The sequence below is a fragment of the Protopterus annectens genome, chromosome 6.part0, assembly GCF_019279795.1.
Source record: "Protopterus annectens isolate FY-2018-M chromosome 6.part0, PAN1.0, whole genome shotgun sequence".
NCBI classification, from domain to species: Eukaryota; Metazoa; Chordata; order Ceratodontiformes; family Protopteridae; genus Protopterus; species Protopterus annectens.
The window spans coordinates 5,689,279-5,712,981 of record NC_056737.1 but is presented as its reverse complement, the minus strand read 5'-3'; the positions used below and the strand labels follow the sequence as shown (position 1 = coordinate 5,712,981).

Genomic DNA, 23,703 nt, shown 5'->3' with positions numbered 1-23,703 from the left:
TGATGGCAGCTCCAAGGTGGAGGAAAGAGGAAGCAACCCTTTAAATATCAGCTTGCTCCTCCTGTCTGCCACAGCCTGGGGGTGAAAGGCCTGACAAACAACATAAGAGGCCTAATAATGATGGGAAGCTCCAATACAAGCAAACAATACAGTAGAAAGTCGATTATCCGAACTGATTGGGACCTAGGGTAGTTCAGATAACCAAACATATAACTGAAGCGGATAAAAAACTTCTAAAATCTTATTTCTGCATGTAGGAATACACTTTTCAACCAATCAGCGATTCCAGTGGATGATAAAGAATATTTTTCACAAGCAAGCTGGCTACAAGTTCAAAAAACGTGCTCAAGCGAATATATATAATGTTTATATATTCAGATTTTATGAATTTTCTTACCCAAAAACTTTGGAAGGCTGGTCTGGATAACTGATGTTTTGGATAAATCGACTCTTCACTGTAAATACACTCACTGCAGGCATCAGACAGGGGAATCTTCTGCCCACAGAAGTGCATTTTTTAAAACCTTGAGCTTTCTGCTTAGACGACATTATCAAAGATAAGGAAAAACTTTTTTTGAAGAAAGAGGATTTAGCCGCAAAGAAAGGTGATTAAGGCAAGGAAAGGAAACGGATAAGATTTAGCCTAGAAGAATGAAAAAAAATTAAAAATAAAAGGCGATCAACCAGTAGGTAGCTAGAGGAAAAGAAAGGGTAAATTACTCACAAGAAAGAAGTAACCCTAACACAAATGGAGGAAGCTCAAGAGTAAGGTGACCTCACTGCTGAAGCTATGCACAGCAAACAAGATCTGAGGTACGTTGGGGGAGCAGGGCATTGTAGGTATAAGGGAGGAGCGTAAGACTGGAAGCTCAAACTGTTTAAGAAAAAAAAAAAAAAAAAGCATCTGGTCGGTTCCAAGGATCGGAACAGATACTCACAGGCTAATGAAATGAAGAGGACAACATCAGATCTTGAGAATTAGAGCCCAGCAGGGAAAGGGGTGAAGCCTTTCCCTCAGAGTCAGGAAGGTCGGAAACCACCTTAGGAACCTCAGAAAGAATGGCCGAAACATATCTGGTCATATGAGTCCTGTAGTTGATGGCCTGAAAGGATAAAGTGGCAGCAGTGTAAATTTTTTGTCTACCTTTTCCATAGCCCTATTATCCTTATCAGAAGGCAACAGTCTGGTAGAGGGCAATAAGCTGGATGGCTTGTCAGAAGAGACTGACATTAAAGAAAGGTCGACAAAAGGGCATTTATTAAGAAATTTGCACTTCTCAGATGCTTTATAGAATCTATCTGGCTTCTTAGGTGTAGAAGATAAGAGGCGGTACAGATGCTGTTGAAAAACTATCCAGTAGGGCAGTCTGTATAGGAAGAATAGCAGAAGGCTTAGGAGACTCCATTGGTAGGAGCTCATAATATCTTTTCTGAATCTCAAAGACTTTAGCACAATCCCACTTAAATTAATCCATCATATGGGCAATGGTGTAACCAAAGGAAAATTCCTCCAAGGTGAATCTGGACTTATGCAGTCCTCCTCCTCTGAACCATAATCCAAGTGTGTGCGTGTGTGTGTGTGTGTGTGTGTGTGGGGGGGTTAGGAAGAGTAAGCCAAAAGATTCTTCTCCTGAGTCCAGGTCCTCATCTGAGTAATCCAGTTCCCTGGGTCTCTTAAATGGAGTGGAAGACCAGGGAGAAAGTAGTCCCAGACATCCCATGAGGAGGCTTCAAGGCCATCAAAGCATTAAATAATCCCTGGGTGAAATCCTGTCATTCACATTAGGTATCCTTAACAGGGGAAATGTGCTTTATTTTTTGCAGAACGTCCACAACACCCTCAGAGATTCAGACCCCCTGGCGAGACTCTATAATGATTGTAGGAACCTCCTTCCTAACTAAGATCTGAAGAATCCTCCTTGGTCCTTTGGATATCATCAGCTGAGGTTCCCCCTCAACATCAAGTGCAAATGTCTGGAAAGTCTCTGAGAATGTGCAACAAGCCAGATCCATGCTGGCCTCTGATGGGGTCATGGCAGTGGAATCTGAAGCAACCACCAGACAGTCCTTTGGGCTTTCACCAGCCTCTAGAGATTTCCAGAGGAGGCTGAAGAGCAGCTGGATCAGACCTAAATTGTTTGGCCGCCTTCTTGGCAGACTATTGGCTTTCAGAATGGGAGGATTCCGTCATAGCACCCTGGGCCAACAACTTAAGATGTTGGTTCTCCAGGTATACGGGCAAGGAGTAGAGATGAATATGTTTGGTCTTAGGCACAAACGCCTGACAGATAGAGCACTGTGAATGCTCGTGGGAAGCACCCAAACAGAAGAGATACTGGGTGTGACATTCTTTATGGAGAATCTGCCTCCCACACTGATATTTTCCCTTTCTGAATGACAAACATAATAACCAAAAAAGGAGAAACCCCAATGAAGCACTTCTCTGAAAACATGGACTGATAACCAGTACAGCAGAAGGGTGTTCAGACAGATGTTCAAAAATGGCGTTTGGACTGAAGGTAAAGTTGTTCTGTGTCCGTGTGTCTGTATATCACCTTTGTGCCCTATGTCTTGTGCTGGGAGCATACATGGGATGTACAATGCCTATAAGAACTAAAGGCTTTGTTACACTGGCCAGACGTTCGGCTATCCTTGGTAGGATATCTCTTAGGTAAGGAATACAAAGAGTGATATGAAAGGATAATTACAAATGGTAGTGAAGTGATACTGAACTTTTATACCCCGACACATCGGTTTTAATGCAGTTTAAATTTAGAATGAATTTGTAAAGTTTATACTATTTCGTTTTCTTTTATGGAATCACATAACACCTTTAATACAAAGCTTTCTATAGATCCACTGTATTCTTCGCATAGTAATCTAATGTGGTCCCAGGACAGAGAAAAATTATTGGAGCCTCGCATATCTCTTCGGGGGGGGGGGGCACAGGGCTGACAAATACTCTATTGAATATTATCAACAACTGAACAGTTTGGAGGGGAAGGTATATTTCACAGAGGATGCCAATACTGTGGAATAGACTTACCACACGCATAAAACAAAGTTCATCCCGGTCCACTTTTAGGTGCAATTTAAATGTATGGATGGGAAACAAAATTTACCCCAGGACTGTCCCCTGTGCTATTAATTGACAAAGGCAGCTACTAAAGTTCTATCCTATGCATGGGTCTCCTCAAATTATCTGTGTATGACCCCAGTTATTCTCATTAGAGGTAATACATAAATCAACCATGGGATGAGTAACGCCAATCTATAATCAAATGGGCGAAGTTATTTCAAGTACAAGGGAAACTGTCTATGCTTAAAATGTCCCGAAAGGACAGCTAGCCTAGTACTTACCTATGATTAACTATGATTTATAATTTAAGATGCATCTGTTTTTGACCATGGATTCCAAACTGTTGGCAAAACTAATAATTTGTCAGTTTGTCATATGCAGTAACCAAAGTTTGATAAAAGTCTGACAAAGGAAATAGAGGATGCATGTCTTAAATCCTCATTTCATTTTGTGTAAACTGTTTTATGTGGTGAGAATCATTTTTTTAGGTCTCTTCTTTTTGCATCCTGAAACGTTACAATCAAAATAATTCCTGGAACATCTCTGTCTTGCAGGATGTGGATTCATTTTTTTCTTTTTATTTTCTCTTTAATATTATTAACATTTCTTGTGTGCTTTCCCACAGAAAAGGAGATTTAGGTGCTTTGGTGCATTCAGCTGAGCAGCTTCTGATGCACTAAGGGCAGAGGTGAAACGTAAGCCAGACACAGTATCTAAGGACACCCACTAATGAAACATTAATCGTGATGGTACCTAATAAAAGCACCTCCTCATATGTCTTCAAGGGATTTTAGTAGCCTTTTTTTATTCATTTCTTTCATTCATCCTCCAATACCCATTTGATCCTAATCAGGGTCAAGGAGAACTGGAGCTTATCCCAGCAAGCAGTAAGCACAAGAAAGAAAACCAAAATAAGATGGCACTCCAGTTCAAGATGTTCATACACCTACGGGCTACTCAACAGGACTGTAATTTAATCTATCAGTATGTCTGTTTGTGGGAGGAAACTAGAAACCAGAGCAAAAAAAAGAAACAGACATAAGAACATGCAGACTTCACAAAGAAAGCAGCCCAGAGCTGGGACCTGAAACTATGAACCAAGTGCTGTGAGGCAGCAATGCTCAACTCCGCACCACTTATCTTAACTTGTTCTAAAGGATTTTTTCCTGAACTGAAATAGAAAACTTTTCCCCAACAAAGATTAATATGGGCTTGATATAATTAGAAAAATATATACACTTTTTAGTAAAAAAATTTCTACGGACCTAAACTTATACAACTACATCAAAAACACCACAAGCTGAAGACACCTAACCAAACACATCCTCCATTTTTGAATCAGGCTGCCATTACACACCAGAGTACTTTGCAAGAAATCTTTCAGACTAGTCTAGATGACTGGATGGGAGATCATAAATTTTCCCTGTGATAAATGGAGGAAAACCTTCTCACTTGGGGGGACAGTATTAGTCTCCTACCAGTAGTGGGTGATGTGGTAGAGTTTTCGGATAGTCTACTTGGCTGTAAGCTTAGTAAGAAAATATAAATACATCTAGGAATTTTTCTGCCTCCCTATATGACAGCAGGGTGCTTAAAAGATAACATTTTCTAAAAAGAATCTGCTATTCAATGTCTTTTAGAAAATGTCATTTTTAAGTGCATTATACAGATCAAGACTACCTTATGGAAGTTTTACATAGTTTATCTGATCTTCTAGAAGCAAAGGATTGACTGTTAAATCTATAATATTGTTTTTTTTTTTCAAGAAATCCCTTATTAAGAGGAATAGAGAACTGATTCAAAGATGAGGCAGTTCTGCTTTCACATACTCCTAGACTTGTGTTCGAGGAACAGGCATTCACTTCATTACCTCAAATTCACTGCTTCACAAGAGCAAATAATCCACTGGTGGTAAACCTGCTGAAATTGAAGCAGTCTCCTCAACATCGGTAAAGGAAGAGATTCAACATACATTTAAAAACTTCTGCCTTTTCTTCTCATTTCTTCCATACAGCACCTTTTTTATTTTACAGCAGTTAAGGCCATCACCAGATTCACAGACTTCTGTAACCTGAAAACCCAAAGCAGATGGTCCAAATAGTAGAACAGAAGCAGATGATGTGATCCTGGTTAGCTACTCATTTTGCACACTCCTCCACAAAGCATAAATCAGTACAGAGTGCACTTACAATAGGTGATGGAATAAACGGTTATCTGATGGGCATTACCCGGAGGGACCTTTGTCATCTCCCTTTGTTCATACTAAATGGTGTATTATTGAACTGAGATTCATATAACAGTGAAATTCATACCATTACAGTCAGGCTCACTCAGCTGCAGTACTAAAACTGCTAAAACACAGTCTACAAAAGTAAACCTGCAGAAAGCAAGACTACTTTCTTTAAACCACTGGAAATCCATGTTTCTTTGGGGACAGTAAAGCCCTCCATACCCTATTTAATACAATGGACACTTAACATCAATGCACCAAAGGTAAAGGGACCTTTTTCCCCACAATGGCATTCATTGAAGTGTACAATCCTATAAGTTCAACAATCCTTTGGTGAACTGCATTTAGCAAAGAACAGCATAGGTTCACAGGATATTTCTCGGCTAATGGCTTGAGAGCCCTTACAAACCTCGCAATTATTACCAGAATTTTACCAGATTATCAATCCTTAAGGGCTAGGAGGATGGGATTAAGTTGTTGCCTACGCCTCAGAGTATTTTACAGACTGCTCTTGTCCATAAGGAACATGGGTGCCACCCAAAGAATGAATTCATGATGAAGCCTGTTCCAGAGAAGGGGTAATCTCTGAGACACATACTGTCTCTCTAACATGTTTTGTTCATGTCACAGACCAGGTTTAAATCTTAAACATTTGGGCTCCAAACCAGTCATTTTACATTAAGAAGGTCAAAGTCTGCACTCTTGTGGGAGGAGTGGACTGTATGGAAGCAGTTTCACTACACAGCCTACAAAGAATGCAGGAACAGCAATCTTGCTTAGGAACATACGATGCACCACTGCATTGGTATCAGACAGAACTCTTGAGGTAATAACCTCAGACAACCATGGTTACTTAGCTGCAATAAGGCCATTTGACTTTATGTCCCAACTTTTTATCTAGGATCTTTGGAGGTTTGACAATTTCTGTCCCCCAGTACTCAGAAATCCAAAGAGAAGAAATGGGTTTATGTTACATCTCCGGAATCTTTTCCCTTTATTCCATGTCAGTTCCTTATCTGCCACAGATTAATTTTCTTTTAATATAATTGGCCCTCAAGTGACTTTGGTCTCTATAGTCTCTTACAAGCAGTCTTAAAGTGCATTTTTTTTACTATAGATTAAAATCCCTTAAAAGTGTTTTATACAAACTGCAAGTTTTTGATGAAAATCCTTATGACAAGAATGACTTTTTGACACCTTTTACAGTGAAAACCTAGGCTGAATAAATTGAAGATTTAAGATAACCAATGATTCTGTTAAAGCACACAAAACAGTGAAATATACCATGCAATTAACAGCATAATGAAGCAAAAAAAAAAAAAAAATCTAGAAAACAGGCTGGAATGTCAAAAAGATGATCTAACCACTGCAAGAAAAATGAGAAATTAATCTGAACAGTTAAAGGCATCAAAATCAGATTTGCTGACTAAAACGGCTTGAGACAGGGGGCCACAAAGTGTTAAAAAGGGTCTATATTATAACAGCGAACGCTTAAAATAGCGAATGCTGTATAATCAACTAAAAAAAAAACGAAAACACAAAATTCCGAACAAACGGAAAAGCGATTTTTTCCCGGGGGGGAAAAAAAAGTGCCCCCCACACCCCCCTATTTAAATATACCAACTCCGTGATCGCAGCATAGTGGAGGAAACAGCAAAGTCCCAAAAACTACCCAGTGATTGTTTTCCCCTGGGGGGGGGGATCGCTGTTCCGTGTCTTCGGGATTTTGACGTTTTGACATTTAGCTGTCGATTAAACATTGTTCGCTATATTAAGCATTCGCTTACTTAATAAGGAACCATTAAAATTGGCTACAATTGCAGCAGAGGAAGGCAAAGTGAGAAACCCATCCATTTCTATTCCACTTACTGAAGTACTTCCTCTTGAAATGATCTATTCAGTTTTCCTTGCATATGTAAACAATTCAGTAGTTCGTGTCACTTTGGCAATGCCTATGCTAGGAATATCGGCATATAAACTGACTAGTTGACAGGGCATCTCATAAAAGGACACATCTTTCTTTGTCAAATCATACAATATTGAGCCTTCAATAAGTATGTATCAAAACGACAAAGCAGTACAGTTACTGGAATATAGTCACCATAACAGTAGGCATTCAAAGAGAGAGAGAGAGATCACTACTGTAGTAGTATTCATCATATATATGGGAATTACTGACAAGACAGCTATCTGCCCTTCTTATCGGACTTTCAGAGCTTTTGGACATTATCAAGGCACAGCTGAACCTCTGCCCTTGCCAAAGTTACCAGTATGACATTTAGCTAAAAAGGGGACAGCAGCCAACGCTAACTTCAGTTCTTATAATAGTATCACTATTAGTATGTCCTGGATAGTGCAGAATATGCATCTTTAGTAATTTGTCTTGTTATTCCTAGTTAACAGGTTTGTCACTTACCTCTGAAGCCACAGCCTGTTAAGAGGGGGTGTGGGAAAGGGATTACTTCTAGTTCAAGCCCCTTCAACTATAGAAAAAAGGAGGTGTAATTGGACTTCCTCTTCAGATAATCATTATGATAAGAAAGTCTTGAGTAAAAGAGATGTGCATGTAAAAAAGGTTGTCTATTTTCTTCCACAGTAGTCAGTAAAGCAATGAGCTCTTAAGCTCTATTCTCATCTTCCATTCCAGGATTGCAGATGCCAATCACGTGGAAGGTGGGTGGTAAGTTACACTGCAGCAGTTCAAACATCTACTGTTGGTATTCTCATGTGACTGTGTTATCTTCATCACAAGGTCCACTGCTGCAGCACTACTCCCCATCCAAAAAGTAGATTACTAAATCAGACAGCTACCATTGTAGATGCTTACGGCTACCATTGTAGATGCTTACGTTTTCTTTAAGGCTACTAAAGTCCATTTTTCCTAGTACCAGAAAGAAAATGTCCAAACAGCATGCAGACAGTGGCCGTCACACAGATTTACTAATCTGAAACATTCTTAAATGCTACTGTAACTATCTGCATAATTTCCTTTCCCTTCATACAATCAACAGAACTAGGCATAGCACTCAAATAATGGCATCATGAATACCTGTAAAATGGAAAGAGGGCAACACCATCTATGGTATCCACCTTCCACACTAAGCATCTAGTTGGCATTAGTCACTGCTCTTCAACCCAGGTTCTGTTCAGATAATGACTACCAGATCCTTTCCCTCCGCTGTCCTACTTATCACCTCAATCAAGTACATACATTTTTCCAGGTATCTCCAACCAAAGGGCACAAGCACACACATTCATTCATTTTTTTTTTATCATCACATCCCAAATATCACCTCTTTTCCCTCTCTACAAGCTACACACCCTGTTTCACTGGAGATCAATCTCTCAGTCTAGAACTACACCAATCCTGACATTAGCAACATATACAGTGATCTTGCTTTTCATAATCAGTGAACTATCTGATGCACGTATACTGAAAAGGAATGGTGTCAGCACTGAACCCTTCGACAATTTGAGTTTTTTCCAGGTAGTTTTCCTCACACTGATACTCAAAGTTTCAGGCTGGACATGCGGTTTCCTACTCTGCCACTTTAAGCTTCATCCCAAACAAACAAATTTTTACCAACCTCCTGGGAAGTATACAGTGTCCAATCTAAAGTCTAGATAAAATACATCCACAGACTTCCCTGTCCACACACTTTTTGTGGGAGAATTCCTGCATTAGTCTAGTTGCTGTTTATTGGAAACCACTTCAGTTTTAATTTTGGACAGTTGTGCAGGCTCTGTCTGTTTGGACTGACCAAACTTGAAAACTATGCCATCAATAATCAGAAAGAAAATTAACATACAAGGGCACCAATAACCTTCCTCAGACAATCATCTCAAGGATCTTTCCTGGAATAGAGCTAAAACTAATAGGAGGGAAATTGCTGCTTGTTTTAGCACTATCTTGGTACAAAGGAACACTATAACCAACTCACTCCAGTCCTGTGGTACACTTCATAGGACAATACTAGGCTATTGGCCCAGAGACCCTTATAAGCCTAGCCAAGAATTTCACCCATGTTCCCACAAAGTCAGCACCTATTTTCCCTATCCAGCAGGAACATAGGTGGGATTCCAGGGGTATATTTTCTGTTTCCCATCCAGTAGTCCAGGTTCCTCTTAAAGAGGGTTAGTGAGGTACTCTGCTTGATATGGAGAGGGAGTCTATTCCACAAATGGAGGAGTTGTGGGGAGTTGTTGGGACACAAATCTATCTCACCAACAAGTTCTATTAATGTCATAGACCAGGTTGAGGCCTTGCATGCGGGTTGCGTGAGTGGAGTTTGACTTAAGGGTATGCAGCAACTCCATAAAGGCTGAGTCTGAGATGGCCTTGTATGCCAAACACAGGTCACCTTTGAGTAGTCTGTACAAGACAGAGTAGAGAGACAGAGATTTTAACCAATCTGTATAGGACAGGTGTTTGAGACCCTGGATTTTTCTGGTCAGGAACCTCTGTGGTCTCTCCAACTGCTGCATTTGCTTGACAAGGTACATGCCAAAGGGGGCATTGTACTCGATAATGGGTCTGATAAGGGAGGTGTACAGGGATGTTACGATCTCCTTGTTCCTGGATGAAATACCCTTATGTATGAGGTGGGCCATGTAAAAAGCCTTCCGTACAACGGAGGCAATGCGGTGGTCAAAAGTCAAGTTGCTGTCAACCTGGCTGCTCATGTTCCTCACGACTGATTGCGTGCTTAGTATGTTATTAATGTGATAATTAGCGGGGACGCCATTTTCCCAAAGGGGATAATGATGAGCCTAAGCTTCTGGCACCAGTTATTAGTTTGAGAAAGGCCCTCATGGAGGATGTTCATATAATTAGAGGAAATTATGACCGTGCCCATTTTGCAGTCATCTGCAAACTTGGTCAGCCACAGACCACTGGTTTTGGCTTGCACCTCAGAAAAGTATATCCCAAACAGTAGAGTCCCCAAGACCAATCCCAGGGGTACGCAGCTTGTTATGGGTCTACTACTAAAGGTGGCTTCCCCTATTTTGATTGAGTGGGTTCCATCAGTCAGACAGTTAGCTACCCATCTGATAACATACGAGTTGATACCTAGCTGAGGGAGTTTTGCTATTATGCCAGAGTGGGGAATAGTGTTGAAGGCTTTGGCTAGGTCAAGGCAGGCAGTATGCACCATCTTCCCCTCATCCATGGCTTTGGTGACTGTTTTGAAGAAGATGACCAAATTTAAACAGACATGATCTCCCTTTGACAAAACTAACCTGTGTGGGATCAAGCATTTGGAGGTTGCCAATGTCCTTGTTTACAAGGTCCATAAACCCAGAAAACACTTCTGCCTATGCAGAACTGTTTACAGAAACCCTGTCTGTACAAGCACGTTAATAGCTGCATGGAGGCAGCAGCTGTACCAACCAGGAAGAAGTACAGAACTAACTCAAAAAATAAGCCACTCTGGTGGAATCATAAAATCAATTGGCTGTGAAACAGGAGGAAGAAAATCATGGCAAAAATCAGGAGGTGCAACACCCAGCAGGATAAAAGCACTCTCAAACTAAAACGCAAGAGGACAAATAAAGTTTACCAAAGCCAAATCTCTGACGTAAGTTTGGCCTCCAAGGACAACCACAAAGCATTACTTAGCTATGTCCACAACCTCAAAGGCAATACATACTTCTGTGCAGAGCTCATTGTGAATGGAGTCACTCATACTGAGCCAGAAGATATAGCAAACCTCCTGGCTGATACATTCAGCTCCAACTTTACTCCTCTCTCTCCCCCTCAACCTTCCCTCAGGAAATATCATCAAATATAACTCCCCCTACTATCACTAGGGAACAAGTCCTTAACACTCTCTCTCTAAGACCAAGAACACTGCATCAAATGGGCCCAAACAATATCCCAGGATGCCTTCTAAATAAAATGAAACATGACCTATCAGTGCCTCTGGAATTACTATTTAACTGTAGCCTCCAAACAGGCTTCGTGCCTCATGAATGGAGAAAGGCAACAGTCATCCCTCTGCACAAAGGTGGGCCATCTACAGACCCTGGAAACTACAGACCCATAAGTCTCACTAGTCTTCGATATAAAACCATGGAAAGAATTATCATGTAGATGATCAACAGAGATACAGTAAACCTCCAGACACTGGACGCAACCTAGTTTGGTTTTGTTAAGGGCAGATCATGCCTACTCAGCCTGGTGGACTTCTTTGAGAAGGTCACCAAAGCAATGGATGAGGGCAAAATCGTTCACACTGCCTACCTTGACCTGGTCAAGGCATATGACACAATACCCCACTCTGGCATTGTTGACAAACTCAAGAGGTTAGGTACAAACCTGTAGGTCACCCGATGGATAGCCAACTGGCTCACAGACAGGACCCAGGAAGTTAGAATTGGGGAGTCCACCTCTAGAAAGAGGCCAGTCACAAGTGGAGTTCCACAGGGATCAGTCCTTGGACTGCTCCTTTTCGGCATTTACTTCTCAGACGTCAAGGCCAATGACAGTGGTCTCTGACTGACTAAATTTGCAGAGGATTGCAAATTAGGAGCGGTCATTGAATCTCACAGACACAAATGTTCTCCAGGAGCAGCTGACACAGACAAATAACTGGTATCAGAGCTATGGAGTAAAACTAAATGCCAAGAAATGCATAACATTATCCTTTGGGAAGTCATCCATCCCTGGTAACTATCATATTAACAACACACCCCTAACAGTTGGACCCAGTAGTCAGGGACTTGGGGACAAAGATAGTAATCTAACCTTTGATCATCACATGTCTACAGTAGTGAGGAAATCATTCTATGTTGCGCAACTTATAAACAAAAGGTACAGCATCTATGTCCAAGGAAGTCAATGTTCAACCGTATTCGATACTCATCAGACCTACCATAGAGTACAATACCTTTGGTATGTACCTAACCAGGCATATCCAACAAATGGAACATCCACAGAGGTTCCTCACTAAAAGAATACAGGGCATAAGTAATATGTCCTATGCAGACCACCTCAAGGCTCTATCCTTGTATTCTGTCTTCTACAGGCTTTTGAGGGGAGATCTATGCCTGGCATAGAGGGCATTGTCAGACCCCACTGTGATGGACCTCCTGCATATCTACAAAACAAACAGCACCAGAATTCCCATTCTAAAGATTTAAACCTTGCCTGTGATATAAATCGAACCTGCTGGAGAGAGAGGTACGTATCCCAGAGACTACCCCGTCTATGGAACAGGCTCCCCATCCATGTGAAGCAGAATTCCTCCCTAACCCAATTCAAGTGCAACTTGGACAACTGGATGGGAAACCAGAAATTCATCCCTGGTTTGGCACCTGTGTCTCTAATGGACACAGGTAACCTGCAAATGGTTCATCTCCCAGGCCCATGTTTGCACTTATCAAGAGTATCAGAACTTGTCAGATTTGGGATGCACGGCTAGGCTTAAAAAAGGCTCTGGTGGTTGTTAGCCTAGTAAACACCTATGAACCTATGCGTTCCATGGCCTTGCAGATCAGACTAGTTAAGCTGATGGGCCTATAATTGCCTGGGTTGGTGAATGCTACACCTTTGTGTAGAGGGATGACAGTGGCTGCCCTCCATTCTGCTGGGAGGGAGCCGGTACACAGGCTTTGGCTGAATACGGTGAGTGGTGATGTTGAGAGCTCTTGCCTGAGTTCACGTAGGACACAATAAAACAAAAAATCAAACAGCAGAAACGTTTCACCAATTTAATATAAAATAACAAACAGTACAAATCTTTCAGGTTACCTCTTCATCAGTGTATAAAATTGCATTCAACCTAAATTCTTTAAATATAAAACACATGACACAGCCAACCGATCACGAACAAAAAACAATTAATTAATTAATTAATTAATTAATTAATTAATTAATTAATGCAACATAATTTGTTTTCCTTGAAAAACAGGTTTTAGGCTTACTGTCCCATTTAAACCAGGGGATTTCTCTGCATTTAATTCTAAAATCCATTTTAGTTTTAACATTTTCTAATTTATTATTTATATCCCCTCCTCTTGTATTCCTACTCACTATTTTAATTACCCTAAATTTGAACTTGTGTATATCACCTTCATCCATAACATGTTTTGCTAGGGCATTTGTCTCTGTCTCTTGATGGCAGATTCATGTTCTATAATACATTCTTTTAGTGCTCTTGTACATTTACCTATACAGAATGCCTGACAGGCTACACAAGTTGCCAAATATACTATATTTACTGTAGTAAGCTAATTCATCAAATTCATAATTTCTAGTACTAGTAGGGAGTATAAAAACGGAGTCATTAATTATATATTTACAGAAGCTACAATTAAGACATGGGAAGGTAGATTTCCTTGTATTCTTATGTTTATTCAATAGTAATCCCTTATAACACAATCTACTTTTGATTTCTTTCATTTCTATAAGCAAATCTAGAAGTTTCATCAACTACCTCTTTCACTTCTGGTGATGTTAATAGAATATTCCATTATTTTTTGATCACCCTTTCTACATCCTGCATCCTATTATTATAGGAAAGTACTTACCTTAGTTTTGACATGGTGTGATCTTTATTTTCTACAGGAGTTGCCACCTGTTCATCAGTCAATCTAAAATAAGGGGCTGTTATACTATCTCTATCCTTGAGTGCAGTTTCATGTTAAATTTCGTTTAGAAGAATTTTTCACGTTGGTAGTTCTGTCCTCATGACTTTGCCTAAAAAAGACACTATGGGGGAGGCAAGAGCCTTTGCCAGAAGCCTGAAGCCCAGGGGAGACAGATGAAGGTTATCTCTGGCAAGGCATCATGGTCTGTCAATCATGTCCTCCCAGGCTGTCAGGTACTGGATCCCCTTAGAATGACACCAGAAACTAAGCCAACTGTTAAAGTCAATAATTTTCTGTTTGTACTGAGGCATCATTCTGGGATGCCCGTATCAACCAGACTAGCAGGAGAAACCACAGGAAATTGTCCGTCCATGGTTGTCAGAATCTGTGGAAGAGAGGTCAAGAATGGTAGAGTGGGCAACATCAGAAAACTTTTAGTTATGTACTTACCATAACTTCGGATGTATGGGATCCATCTCGCCTACATTCACAACAGATGGGTTCGGAGCCGATCCATCGGCTCCGACTCGGCAACTAATACACTAGCACGAAGTCTCTCATTGGCTGGGCTACTCCCTATCCCAGGATGCACTACACCTGCTTCCCCAGATCTTGTTTGTTCGCTTTCATACATCCATGCAAACACAGAAAAACTAGTAGTCACTATAACCAACTAAAGTTTTTCAAGAAAGATTGCCAAGAAAAAAGGGACTACAGCTCCTCTAAATCTGAATGGAAGGGGGAAGGAGGGTGGGTACTTATGAATGTAGGCAAGATGGATCCCATACATCCGAAGTTATGGTAAGTACATAACTAAAAGATGTAATGGGATCCTATCTCGCCTACATTCACAACAGATGGGACAGCGTCCCTAGCACCTACATCCCGGGTGGCTCATTGGAACACACTCCTGAGAACTGTGGAACCAAAGGAAGCTCTGCCTCGAGAAACCACATCCAATTTGTAATGAGAAATGAAAGTGTGCGGAGAAGTCCAGGTTGCCGCAGCACAAATATCATCTATTGATAACTTGGAGTGAAAAGCTACGGAAGTAGCCATTGCCCTGGTAGAATGAGCCTTGACTGGAAAGGGAAGGTCTTTGTTAGCCTGTGAATAAATAAAATGATACAATCTTTAATCCATTTAGATATGGAGGTTTTGTTACTGGTTGACCCAATTTGTTCACTGCAAAGGAAACAAACAATTGATTTGATTTCAGCGTTTGAGCGGTTCTATTCAAATAAAACGCAGTTGTCTATATGCGTCCAATTGATGCAAAGTATATTCTGCATTATTAGAGAATTCTGGAAAAAGACAGGGAGTTCTATAGTTTGTTGAATACAGAAAGAGGAGGCCACTTTTGGTATAAATGCAGGGTTTAATTTCAATGAAACTCTATGCTTGTGAAAAATCAAATAGGGAGGATCAGAACAAAGAGCTTGAAGTTCTGAAACTCGCCTAGCAGACGTTATGGCTACTAAAAGGCCGTTTTCCAAGACAGAAATTTTAAATCACAGGTAGCAGCTGGTTCAAAAGGACGGGCAGTTAGGGCAGCAAGAACCATATTCAAATCCCAAGGGGACAGGATGAGATAAAGGAGGCCTAAGGAGCCAAGCCCCTTTAAGGAAAGCCTTACAAAGTTTGTGAGACATCAATGAAGGTTCAAATGAATCATGAAAATTAGAGATCGCTAGCTGAACCTTAATGGTAGAAACTGAAGAGCCCGACTGAAAAAGGGAGGCCAGAAAATTCAGAACCTCCGATACTGGTGCAGTGAGAGGATCTATACCCGTTCTTGAGCCCAGAAGGCAAACCTTTTCCATTTACTGGAATAAAGTTTGATGGTGGAAGGTTTATGAGAAGAAGACAGTATGTGGACCACGTCCGGCGAAAGAGCATTGTCTCGGACTAAGGATGGAAGTGGAGTAACCATGCTGCCAACTTCAGGGACCTGAGAGACGGATGAAACCGTCCTGACTGATGAGTCAACAGGTCTGGCACCGGATCCAGAAACCATGGACCTTCTATCGCATGCCTCTGTAGGAAAGGAAACCAAACTTGACGAGGCCAGTGCGGGGCAATCAAAATCATCTCGCTCTCCATGTAAATGGCCTTCTGTATCACCCATCGGTAGGAGGGGGAACGGAGGGAAGGCGTAGAGAAGACCGGGGGGCCAAATGTGAGTCAGAGCGTCCCTGGGAATCTGTCCCTGAGAAGGGAACAGTGTGAAGAACTCTCTGCATTTGGCATTGTGAGGGCTGGCAAACAGGTCGCAGCAAGGAAGACCCCATCTGTCGAAGATTTTCGCAGCTATACCCTGGTTGAGGGACCACTCGTGGGGTAAAAGAATGGTCCTGCTTAATCTGTCCGCAATCACATTGGACTTCCCCGGTATGTGCGTTGCCATTAGAAAGCGGTTGGTAGCTACCGCCCAGTGCCAAAGTCTCATGGCTTCTCTGCATAGTGGGTAAGACCTGGTTCCACCTTGCTTGTTTATGTACCACACCACCGACATGTTGTCGGATAGGATAGTAATCGGGCCCTGTGGGAGAGCGTGATGGAGAGCTTGGAGTACCAATAGTACCGCTCTCATCTCCAGGACATTGATATGCAAATGCGTTTCCTGGATCTGCCATGTGCCTTGGACTGACCTGTCCAGGTAATGACCCCCCCCACCCTACCTGGGAGGCATCCGTAGTCACTGTGGCAACGGGACGTTGAGGTATAAAGGGTCTCCCCTGGTCGAGATTTGATTGGAGAAGCCACCAATGCAGATCTCGACGGCAACTTTCCGTGATTATGATTAAGTGGTTCAAGGGAAGTTCCTGATAAGACCATTGAACCGACAGTAGCCATTGTAAAATTCGCATGTGAAGTCTGGCCAAGGGAACTAAAAGTATGGTTGACGCCATCGAGCCCAACAGTTGTAGGATCCGATGGGCCAGGGCTCTTAGTAGGGGAAGACAGGATTTGACTTGATCTTGTAGGACCTGAATTCTTGCTGCCGGTAAAAAGGCGCGCATTCTTTTTGTGTCTAAGTCTGCGCCTATGAAAGTAATACGCTGAGATGGCTGTAGTACAGATTTTTGCAAGTTGAACGTGATCCCTAAGAAACGGCCCAAGGTGAACGTGGCTCTGAGCGCCTGGAGTAGTAGATGCTCGGAGGTGGCAGTAAGGAGCCAGTCGTCTAGATAAGGAAACACCTGGAATCCCAGACTTCTCAGGTGAGCAGTTACCACTGCCAGACACTTGGTGAACACCCTGGGGGCTGTGGTGAGACCAAAGGGCAGTGCTCGGAATTGGAAATGACTGACTCCGAGGTGGAAGCGTAAATGTCTCCTGGACTCTTGAGCTATGGGAATGTGATAGTAAGCGTCCTGGAGATCTATGGAGCACATCCATGCATCTTTTTCCAGCAAAGGAAGAATAGATTGAAGAGTGACCATTGAATTTGGACTTCTTTACGAAACGATTCAATGAACTGAGGTCCAAAATGGGCCTGAAGTCCCCTGTCTTTTTTGGTACCAAAAATAATCTTGAGTAAGTTCCTGATCCGATCTGGTCGATGGGGACAGGCTGGATGGCTCTTTTTTCTAGCAGCTTTGAAACCTCTAATGCTGCCTGATCCCGTTGACTGGGTGGTACGTCCGGGATTTCCCTTAAAGAAAGGGGGGGTTTGTTGAAGGGAATGATATAACCTCCGGTAATAATGCGAAGCACCCACTGATCGCTTGTTATGGATTCCCAAGCTTGTGGGTGCGCCGCAAAACGACCCCCGACTGGCTCCGGGGTTGCACAGTCGGGCAACAACTCAGGAACGCTGGTTGCATGAAGAACCACGAAAGGAATCGCGGTCTCCAGAGTTACGGGGGCCTCTGCCACCTCTGGGGCGGCGTCTTCCAAAACCCCCCCCCCTGCCTCTGGAGGGGGAAATCACTGGGTGGAGTAGGGAAAGACTTCTGAGATTTTCTAAACCACATTTTCCCTCCTCTCCGAGCCTTGGGGTAAGGCCTAGAAGGAGCGGAAAATCGGGCCCCAACGGCAGTCAAAGTCTTGCCCTCCTGCTCGCACCGAGTTAGTGTGTCCTTCACCTTGGGTCCAAACAAAGATGACCCATCAAAGGCGTCGTGAAGGAAGACTTGAAGGCCTCCGCGAGCGAACACAAGCGTAACCAGGCTTGTCTCCTGAGGGCAACGCCTGTTCCCAGCTCTACTCGCCTTGCCGCATATGAAATGAGCCTCATGGACGAGTTAACAATAGAAAGGAGGGTAGTCATCTGTGCGCCAACAGTCGGGCCAGCGCCTCAGGTAGGTTACCAACAAGAGTGTCATTTAGCTCTTTGAGAAGATCCCTTTGGAGCCTCGTAAAATGACATAAGTAGTTCAGCGACCGTAAGGCAAAGGCCGCTGAAGACAGGGTACGCTTCCGCACCTATCCATACTCCTAGAATCCCTATTAGGAGGATGAACAGTCGTCGAAGCCTCTGCCACGTCCTGCTGTGTGGCAGAAGCCACCACCAAAGCATCTACAGGCACACCCTTTGTGAGAAACTCCTTCTGGGGGCTGACAAAATTTATTGGGCCTCGCAGGCACCGGTTCCACAGAATCAGGGTGTTCCCACCCTTCGAGAAACCAAATCAAGGAGTTCATCGAAGGGCGGAGACACCCAGGAGGCGGAAGGCTGGGCCCCAAAGGCCTTGAGGAAGACTGACTCCTCAGCTGAAGGGGTTTTGGCTTGCCAGTCACCTCTCTGTCTCAGAATCTCCAAGATATCTGAGAAGGAGATATCATCCGAAGATGATTTGGGGGACCCTTCTGCGTCATTGAGGTCAGTATCCGATGTAACAGACTCATCTTGGGAGTCTACGTGCTTCCTCTTACACAATTTCTTCCGTGGGGGTTCGTCCGAAGCAGTTTCGGACAGACCACCCGGAAGAAGGGAACCCCCCGATGGGGGTATCCTCAGGCCCTGGGGCCCCGCTGCCAGGGAGCTGCAACACAACAGAGGCACCAGTCTCCAAATCTAGGGACGGTGAGGTAGAATCTTGCTGAACCGGCAAAGGCATGGCCAGCGCTCCTCATGGCCTCAAAGGCCGGACCTCCAGAATCCAAGGAGGTCACTGGTCTAGAGGCCACGATGGCACTGGGAATTCCAGCAGCCGATGCTCCGAGAGGAAGACTAGGCACCGAAGCACCCAATCCCAAAGTGTTCCCCTCGGGCCCGGCTGAAGAGGTCGCAGTACCAAACCCTGAACCGGAGGACAGGGTAGGAAGCACAGTCGGAACCGAGAGACCTCGAAGGGGTCTCTGCTCCGACCGTATGGCTCCGCTTTGCTCCACCACCACCGACTCCAACGGCTCTGAGGAGGTTGGAGGAGGAATCGAATGTGTTGGAGGGGGGATCGGCTCCGAAGCTAACTGTGCTGGAGCCGAGACCAATTTAGTAAACACTGGAGATTGGAATAGCCTCTGTAAAACCTTATCCAGGTCCGAATCTGAAAGTCTCAATGATTTAGAGGAGGTAGACAATCGAGAAGACTTTCCTCTCGGCTCCGAGAGAGAAGGGGACCGGCTCCGAAACGGCTCCAATGCTATCGGCGCCGACTCCACCACAGCATGGACCACTATCGGCACCGAAGGAGCTTTCTTCGGAGCCGAGGGGGAAGAGTCTGAGCTGCACACTTCCACCGGCTCCGAAGCCATTGGAACCGATGGAGGTGATTCACCTCTCGATACTCCAACTTGCGGCTCCGAAGGCAATGGAGCCGAGGTAGGAGGTATCGAGGCAGACCCTTCGACCCTCGGCCCCGAAGTCAGTGGAGCCGAGGAAGAAGAGGTCAATTTTGTCTTTTTAGAAGTAGGGTCCGACCGGCTTGGTGGAGCCGGCGATCTTTTCTTTTTGGAAGCAACAGGTAGATCTAAGGCTTCCTCAAAGAAGGTTTGAAAAGCCCTTTCAATATTAACTTGTTCTTGCGTTCTTGAAGAACTCTAGAGGAGAACGCATGACAGACGCTACAAGTCTCTTCCAGATGTTTCGCCCCAAACAATAAACACAGACTGAATGACTGTCTGTAATGGACATTTTATAATTGCACCGAGTGCATTTTTAAAACCTGACTTTTGTTCCTTAGACATGATACAGGCCACAACAAGTAAAACTCTATGGAAATCTTACTCTACCACAACAAGTATAGCACTATACACAAATTGCCAACTGAAAAGCCTTGAGACACACTGGCTGAGTACTGGTGAAAGTTTACCTCACAACAATAGAAACAAGTTAAACGCCCAAAGCCCTCTAATTTAAACGGGCTTTGCCCGAAAACAACTAACCAAAAGTTAATTAAACCTAATAGCACTCAAAGGTAGGGCAAAGGCCCTCTAACTTAAACGGGCCTTACCCGACTGAATAAATTAAATTTTTGGAAACACTCAAGCACTCAAAAAAATAAGAAATAGTAAGAAATAGTAAGAAATAGCTGTTAAAACAGCTGTTTGGTTAATATAGACAAAAATCCCCTAGGTCAAGGACCAATAAGGTAAAAAGAACCACTTAGCTCCAGCCAAGTCGAGACCACGTCCAGCTTGTTAAGCGGCAAACGAGATCTGGGAAGCAGGTGTAGTGCATCCTGGGATAGGGAGTAGCCCAGCCAATGAGAGACTTCGTGCTAGTGTATTAGTTGCCGAGTCGGAGCCGATGGATCGGCTCCGAACCCATCTGTTGTGAATGTAGGCGAGATAGGATCCCATTACATCAGTACCTACAGGTGTGACTTAGGACTGGATAAAATATTTTATCAAGAGAGACTATGAAAGTTCTGCCGATGACTAACAAAAAAATTTTGAAATCCTTTAGTAATGTAGGGGAAGCACACCCAGATTGTGTGCCTTATTCCACTGAAGCTTCCAATGTCACATTCCCATCCAAAATTACTTTATCTTTACATGTTTTGCTGGCACTTTATCGTGTTTCTTTGAAATAAGTACAAAGAAAAGCAGTCCATTCAGTGGTTCCTTAATGTAACTGATAAAAGTATCTCATCTGCCCTTCACCCCAGCCATCTCCTCCTCTACAATACTGACCTGGTAGATAAAAAAGTTTCCTTACTGCAACCTTCACAGGCATTTTTCTCCTACCCTCCTATACCTCATCTAAGCACAGGCCTTTATACTGTAAATCTCATTAAAATAAGGTAGCAGCCTTCAATTTTCCAATCTTTCTCCTTTTCCTTACAAAGGATTTCATTCCCTTCCTCACTCCTTTACAATGGCTCCCCATCTCTATCTTCTCTATCTTCCAGCCATTATTCCAAACCTTTCATTCTACTGCTCACTAACAAAGTCTACCTTCTGGAAATCCCAGATCTTTATTCATGTGGTATTCATATCCCAACATCACTCCAAGGCTGTAAACCACACATGACATGATCAATGCTGCATCACACAATCTCACATCTCAGCCACTATTATCAGTTTGGGCAAAGAATATTCTACTTCTCATCTGGAGTCTTTAATTTTTGTTCAAATCCAGCTTCCAAAAGAACTTCAATTAGTTCCAGACTTACCCTAAATGTGGGCATATTTCAATTATTTGTTGGAAGACTGAAGTGTCCCAAGAATACTGTCCTCTTTGCCTATCATACAGAACTCTCTTTTCTTGTGTCTGTGATGGGTCAGTATACCCTAAGTAACTACCAGGTACTTACTGCTTCCTACCCCACTATCATAAGTCAGTCCTCTCATCTTTAGCCTCATCTTCCTCAATCTGTTCAAGAACACAGTTACAATGTGCAGCTCCTAGACTACTTTTCTTTGCTTGTCCCTTCTGTGTATCCTGATGATAAATGGTGAAATTGTGAACCCAAGCACTGACATATTACATTTCCTATCTAATTTTGTCCATGTTTTTCTTACATCTGCAGTTCTCTCTCCCTTCTTGAACGAACAGAGTATAAACACAGCTTTTATTCATAAACAAACGCACATTTTTTTATCCTAGGTTTATTGCATGGCAGACCACCACCCCCCCACTCACCACTTCTAGTGATGAGCACTTTGATGCCTCCTACTTGCTTTTACTGCTTTCCAACCACTAAGCTCTCTCAGTTACGATGATACTTCTCTCCTCCCTCCCCTTCAGTTATGATGCTACTTCTCTCCTCCCTCCCCTTCATTTAAAAGGAACTCTTGTTTTACTGTACTCTCTAATTCAGTTCTGAGAATCGCCTTCACCTCCAGACTCAAATGCCGGAGACCTTGGCCTAAAGCCTCCGATTAAGCTCCCCCACCCATGCAGTGCCCCAATTAATTACCTCCAACTCCTCTGTTAGTAAGAGCCATAGACAGGTTAGAGGTGAGGGCAATGACAAAAAAAGCACCTCTTATTCCAAGTCTATTTATCCACTTTGGAGACCAGTTCAACACTCTCTGCATCTGTCTTTCTACAGGTTTCCATTAAGCAAAACAACCAGCAGAAGCTGCAGAAGTGATAGACCTGCAAAGGTATGCAAGCAAAACTAATTCATACCCCAGTGAAAGTGGAAAGTAACCAAAGGAAAAAAAAAAAAAAAAAAAAAACTCAGCCTGCTCCCTATTCTTAGACCTGGTGCAAGTTTATGTGGTGGTCCACCTGTAACTACAATAAAAAACATCAATGCAAAGCTAAGGTGCTACTCAGACAAAGGTGAGTTGGGTATTTAAAGAAAAAAAAAATAAACACAAACAATGAGAGTGGCAATAATAGATTAAAGCAACACAATATTTTAAAGCAAAAAATCAATTAAAAATGATCAGAAAATACCAAAATATTAAATACTGCGTTATACACAGAAATGAAAACAGGTTATCAAGTGTAATACCGGGCTGAAAGGAAAAGTAGTCTAAGCCAGTAGCAAACTGTTGGCTTATAAGAAAAAAAAATGAACAATGTGATATCATGAATTACGATCTCAGAAATGCTACTAAACAATCAACTTACCCTTTTTAACTTCATTTACTTCTAGGGGCTTTAAACCAAGTTTTGCTCTCAATTTACTGAAAAAGAAAAAAAAAAAGAGAATTAACTATGACAGTACTCTAGTCATTATCTGAAGTGGTCGCAGGCACATCATTCCTGATAAATCAGCCAAATGAAAAAAATCTTACCACTTCTTCTTCAGTAACTCAAATACATCTTAGCTCATTAAAAGTGTGCAGTTCTTATTTTTTAAGAATCTATAACAACAATATTAACTTTCCACTCTACTAAAGACCACTTCATAAAAGGCCATGCAAACATTGGCATTTACAGGCGATGTCACAATGCCAAGTAGAATTACCTCAATGAAACATGAAGAGAACAAATCTAAGACGACTTCCCTGCTTAGTTTGGCAGAAGTATATTGGTATCAAGCAGGAATGGAAACCAAACCAGAAGGAGACAAAAATTAGGAGCAACAGAAGAGAGAATATAAGGAGAAGGATCAGAAGGCAAGAAATGTGGAAAAGGCATAAATATAGTTGCAAGTACAGAAAACTCCTGAAACAACCTCATGTCAAACAGGATCTGAGGCAAGAATGGTTAAGGAGAGGTGAATTTAAACCAAAAGGTGAAAAAAGTTAATATTAGCGACCCAGGTTAGTAGACTACATACACATTGTTTTACAAAATCCACTGAACATGTGGGAGAAACATACAAATGCTGGTTCTGAAAAAGAGATCCGGAAACAGTCACACATCTTGTTGCTGGGTGTGATACACTAACAGCAGAGGGCCTGTATATTGAAATGCATACTAATAATTTGGTAAGACTGTTGCAATGAG

General features: G+C 42.6%; 1 protein-coding gene across 1 annotated transcript in view; it reads right to left on the bottom strand.

The window, feature by feature from the left end:
* The window catches only part of SART1 (spliceosome associated factor 1, recruiter of U4/U6.U5 tri-snRNP), a 1,154,259-nt gene that overhangs the window by 1,035,967 nt on the left and 94,589 nt on the right, over nucleotides 1–23,703 (bottom strand). Inside the window, exon 3 of the mRNA XM_044073787.1 lies at nucleotides 22,879–22,934. Coding sequence (XP_043929722.1) covers nucleotides 22,879–22,934 — 56 coding nt within the window. The remainder of the gene's footprint in view (nucleotides 1–22,878; nucleotides 22,935–23,703) is intronic.